The following is a 5,683-nucleotide window of genomic DNA, read 5'->3' as shown; positions in this document are numbered from 1 at the left end:
GTCTCCGCGGCCGCCGCGGCGGTGGTCGGCGAGCCCGGGACGGCGCTGCCCCCTACCACGGGAGGCGCCACCCTGGCCATCGTCTTCGACGTCACCGGTTCCATGTGGGACGACCTGATGCAGGTGATGGACGGCGCCTCGCGCATTCTGGAGCACAGTCTGAGCCGCGGCAGCCGGGTCATCGCCAACTACGCGCTGGTGCCCTTCCACGACCCAGGTAGCGCCCCCCGCGCCCTCGGCCTGGCGCCCTGGCGCCGTGAGCTCACCCGCCGGCTCTGCGCCCGGGGCGCACTGAAGGCCCGCCGGTTGCACCGCGGCCCGGCAGGGGCGCCTTCTCCACACGTCCGCTCTGCACCTGGGGCAGGCCTCGCAGCCGCTGCGTCCTCTCCCACCCCGCTACCCGCAACCCCGAACCTGATCCCTTCTCCCGCGCCTCCCCGCCCGCGTCCTCGGGTGGGTGACGGAGAGGCGCGCGCACTACCTTCAAAAGCCGCGCCGTGCGACTGTGCGGCTTCAGCAAATAACCTGCCTCCCGGAGCATCACAGGGTGAGAACCACCTCCCAGGCTCGCTGAGATGTTGAACTGGGGCTTTGGTGTCCAGGGCCTGGCCCGCGCGCGCCTCCACTGGGTTCTTAGACTTTGCTCCCATCGCGGGATTCGGGGGTCAAACGCTGCATATTGCTCCTCACCTGTTCTCGAGAGAAAAACAGCAGCCAGGTGGCCTCCACCTACCCCTCACTGCCAGCCGCCCTCCCTCCCCAACCCTCTCTCCCCTGCGGGCAGCACCTCGCCCCCTACAGCACCCCTACCCCGCCCCCTACCGTTTAGCTCAGGGTTAAGGCCGTGCCCTTGAAAGACTCCTGGGAGACCCCACTGTGGGGAGTTTCAAGGAAAGCAGCTGTGGAGCGGTGGGCTCAGACTCCCAACCTTGGGAGTGGCAGGACTGCTTGTTCTCCAACATTTTTAGTGAAAAACTTCAGACTTACAGTAACACAGGGAGAAAAAAAACATACACGAACACCTGTCTGCCCACCACTCAGATCCCATGATTAATTTGACAAAGTTTTGTCCTGTCTCTCCATTCGGCACCTCCCTGTTCAGAAGGATAGCTTTCTAAAGCCAAAAACTAAACTAAAAATAGCAGAGTTTTTTGCAGAATTGTACTACAAAGTGCTCTTGTTCGGAGGAAATGCACCCAAGTCTGGATGAGCTAGGAAGCCCTGTTAGAAGCCCTGTTTTCCTTGATTAATCACAGCATCATCAGAGATTTTTGAAAAGGTGGGTGTGACATAATCCCTTACAGCCCTCAGGCTGAGTGTGGAGTCCCTCCGCTTCCAGGAGCTCTGGGCTCTGTAAAGCTCTGCAGCTCACAGCCCAGAAGCCATGGGTCTAGAAAGATTTCTGGGAACAGCAGAAGCTTGGCTCCCACCTGGAGGTCAGAAAAGAGCAAGGTTAGGGGAATTGTGACATCATGGGTGTGCGGTGTGTCCTGGGGGCTTCAGCTCAAACACAGCTCATCCTCTGTCCCCCTAACTTTCTCACTCCCTTTCTGGGTCATTCTTGGGCTTCCAGAGGTACTGCATTGAAAGCGCTTAGCGATCATTTAATCCACCCCTACTCTTACAATTGGAGAGACTGAGGCTCTGGACATGGACAGGACTTCCCCAAGGCCACCTGCCAGGCTGGCATAATTTCTGACTGATGCAGTGAACATGAGTTTGAGCAGATTCAGGGAGATGGTGAGGGACAGAGAAGCCTGGTGTGCTGCAGTTCTATGCAGTCACAAGGAGTAGGACAAGACGGAGTGATTGAACAACAATAACCCATATTTGTCTCTAAAATGCTTGGCTCCATTGGCGGGCAGGAGAGCAGCCTGTTGGAAGTGGATACAGTGTTCCGGGCTCCGTAGTGTCTTCACCGTCCCCTCACTGGCCATCATCTTCTGGAAGCCCTCATTCCACCCCCAAGCTCTCCTCTCCTCTCTGGAGGCTGAGCGCATGCGTGACCCTCTAACCTTCACTCCATCTTCTGCAAAACAAAAAAATCCCACCCCCCTTTCCCATCTCTGCTTCCCAAACCATGCTCCCTACAGACACCCCAGGTCCAGTGGAGGGGGGACCTCAGTGTTTATTGAGCCCTTGCTGTATGCACAGTCTTGTGAGGCTGTCAGTGTGAAGCAGGCAGGGTTCACGTCAAGGAGCCAGCAGCCTGCAGGCGATAAGACAGGCAGAGGGTAGCAGGTATCCCTCCTGACCACTCCTGACTGCTGGTTAGTGTGGGAGGGGACTCATCAAAGGCTCTCTGAGGAAGCAGCATTGGAGCAGGACCTGAGGAAGATGAAGGGAAATTGATCAGCTTTTGACCACATGCCGGGGGATGCTAGGTGCCAGGGATACAGAGGGAAGGAGGTCTTCCTAAACACATGGAGCTTGCTGAGTGGTGGTTGACACGTTGGGGCAGGTGTCTGTGGCTGTGGAGCCTGGGTGCAGGAGGGGTGAGATGGGGCAGCTGGGAGAGGCGAGATTGGTCCGGGCTGTTGTTAGCGAAAGGTAGGGTCTGGCTGCTCAAAAGCCAATAAACAGGCTGGGTTGGTGGAAAGGAAGGTTTGCTTTATTTCAGATGCCAGTAACTGGGCGGGGGAGGGTGGACGTCCGTCCAGAGGTCGACACCCCTCCACCCCAAACCACCACCAGGGACAGTCACTGGGGAAGAGCTTTTGTAGATGGAGGGAGGGGCTACATGCAGAAACAGCACAGTCGGCTCTGACAGTTGTCTTGAAACTGGTCATCGGTGGTTCTGACGAGCATCATCTTGGTTGTTTTGGGTGCGGTTAATCTTCAGTTCCAGGGTCGGTCTGTTTCCATTTCTTTGAGGCACATTCTCAGAATTGGGGCAGCTTGTGTCATGGCTACAGTCTGATCATCATGTACTTAACTTCTCCACCTGGTCGGGGTTTCAATATCTATAAGACAGCTCACAGGATATGGCTCAGAAAATTATCTAGAGACCTTGAGAAGGAACCAAAGATCTTCGACTATGCTTGATGAGTACCTTATTATTATTTGGTCTCCTTTGACTGTTTCCCCTTATTTCTGCATATTCACACTTCTCTGATTAAACTTATTTTTTGACTAATGTTTTTCCACAGAAAAAAGGCAGGCAGAGGACATGGGCGGGGGTTGGCGGGGGGCAAGGACCATAGCGTCCTGCTCCATTTCACTATGACCGCGGAACTGAGGATTCTTAGATCTCCTTTTATGGGCTTTGAGCAGACACTGAGTGTTTCTGAGCAAGGATTGGAGCTGTGGTTTAGGTTAGGCTGTGTCTTTTGACTCGGCCAGTAGAATTCCCTTTGGTGGAAGTGGAGCTGAGAGATTGGGGTTTTAGCTGACAGTTCAGGGCTTCCTGGTAGCTCAGATGGTAAAGAATCTGCTGCCTGCAATGAGGGAGACCTGGGTTCAATCCCTGGGTTGGGAAGATTCCCTTGGAGAAGGGAATGGCTACTCACCCCAGTATTCTGGCCTGGAGGATTCCATGGACAGAGGAACTTGACAGGCTATAGCCCACGGGGTTGCAAAGAGTCAGAAGTGACTGTCACTTACTCACTCAGGTCCCAGGACTGTGTACTGGGAGGGTCTTCCTAAAGGAAACCCCTACATTAAACCTCAGAGACCACACTTTGCAAGGCAAGTTTCAAGTGGTTCTGGGTGGCACATGCTTCGAGATAAACCAGAACCTGTGCTTTGGAAATGTTTTTTTAATGGAAAAAAAAAAAATGGTATGTTCCCAAATGGCAGAGTTAGACTTTTGCTAATGGTTTTATTTTGGCTGAAATTTAGGTTGTTTTCAGTTTTTCTCTATTAAAATGTCTCAAAAAGCACTCTGGTGTGTAAATCTTTGTCTGCATCTTTGGTTTTTTCATTAGATTAAAGTTTTGGAAGCAGAATTCCTAGGTCATTATATAAACACACTGAGTGGGGGGGCAACTCTTCAAATTGTTTTCCAAAATGTTTTGGAAGTTTAAACTTCTACCAGAAGCCTCTGAGGGGACCGTTTAAGCGCAGCTACCCTCAACCCTAGTGTGCTGTGTGTGTGCTCAGATGCTCAGTCTTGTCTGACTCTTTGCAACCCGCTGGACTGTAACCTGCCAGGCTCCTCTGTCCATGGGATTTCCTGGGCAAGAATACTGGAGTGGGTTGCCATTTCCTTCTCCAGGGGATCTTCATGACCCAGGGATCAAACCCATGTCTCCAGCATTGGCAAGCAGATTCTTTACCGCTGAGCCACTGGGGAAGCCTGAACAGCTAGTAAACTGGAAAGGGGCATTGTGTTTTTGTTTTTTTTGTGTGTGTTCAGTCGCATCTGACTCTTTTCGGCCCCATGGACTATAGTCTGCCAGGCTCCTCTGTTCTTTAAATTTTCTAGGCAAGAACACTAGAGTGGGTTTCCATTTCTTATTCCAGGGGCTCTTCCAAACCCAGAGATTGAACCCAAGTCTCTTGCATTTCCTCCACTGACAGGCAGATTCTTTACCTCTAGCACCACCTGGGAATCCCCCAGCCCTAGGGATTAGGATAATAATATCTAGCCCCTACCCCTAATTCTAAAGATGGAAAATGATCTCTACTGATTTCAGTTGCTAGTGAGTTTCAGTAAGTTCTCAAGTGTTCACTAGATTTTTTTTGTGTGTGTGTGAATTTCTTCTTTTGTAAATTGTCGTTTCCTGTATTCATTTTTCCATTTGAGATTTTTAGTGGTTTTCTTATCAGTCAGTATGAGGACTTTATATTGATGATATTATTGCTTTTTGTTGTACGGTTTTGTATGTTGTAGCATTTTCCCTGATTGTTTGCCTTCTAATATTTGTGGTTCTTAATGTTCTGAAGTTTTAAATGTTTATGTACTAAATCTAGTGACTTTTTCCCTTTGTAAATTTCTTCACTTGCATTCTTAGAAAGATATTTTTTTTCTTATCACAAAATCAGTTAGGTACATGTTCTAGGTTTTTTCATTTGTTCTCTTTTTTTCTCTTTATGTTTACTTTTTAAACCTGGGATTTAAAAAAATCAGCATATGATATTAAAAATAACTTGATGTGATTCTTCTAGAACAGGATAATGGTTAGGGTACATTGTATCAGACATTCCTTTCTGTTTCATTCATTTGGATCCTGTCTTTATCCAAAATTACTTTATATCAATTAATTTATCTTTCCATTCTGTCCTGTCGTATGACAGTTCTTATCCCGGGGCACACTGCATTCATTATTTGGGTTATAATGGGGCAAATCCTTCCTCCTATTCTTTAAAAAAAATTTACCCCCAGCCTTATTGAAATGCAATTGACACATAATATTGTGTTAGTTTAAAATGCCCAGTGTATTGATTTGATACATTTGTATATTGCAAAATGATTACCACTATAGCACTGGCTACTGCTTCCAACTTGTCACATAATTGCCATTTCTTTTTTGTGGTGAGAACATTTGTGATCTACTTTCTTGGCAATATTCAAGTACATAAGACAGTATTATTAGTGATAATTACTATGTTCTGCATTCAATTCTCAGAACTTATTCATCTCATAACTGGAAGTTTGTACCCTTTGACTAACATCTCCTTATTTCTGCTACTCCTTGACTCCTGGAAACCACCATTTTTCTCTGTTTCTATGAATTTTGGT

The 5,683-nt window shown here is 48.8% G+C and overlaps 1 protein-coding gene across 1 annotated transcript in view; it reads left to right on the top strand.

The window, feature by feature from the left end:
* Positions 1–3: 3 nt before the first annotated feature.
* HMCN2 (hemicentin 2) overlaps positions 4–5,683 on the top strand; it is a gene marked incomplete at its 5' end in the record, with an annotated part of 182,655 nt that continues 176,975 nt past the window's right edge. Inside the window, one exon of the mRNA XM_010856950.1 lies at positions 4–217. Coding sequence (XP_010855252.1) covers positions 4–217 — 214 coding nt within the window. The remainder of the gene's footprint in view (positions 218–5,683) is intronic.

Source organism: Bison bison, unplaced genomic scaffold, assembly GCF_000754665.1.
Source record: "Bison bison bison isolate TAMUID 2011002044 unplaced genomic scaffold, Bison_UMD1.0 scf7180017864375, whole genome shotgun sequence".
Classification (NCBI taxonomy): Eukaryota; Metazoa; Chordata; class Mammalia; order Artiodactyla; family Bovidae; genus Bison; species Bison bison.
Note: the sequence above shows the minus strand (reverse complement) of the source record. Positions and strands in the feature narration are given on the sequence as shown.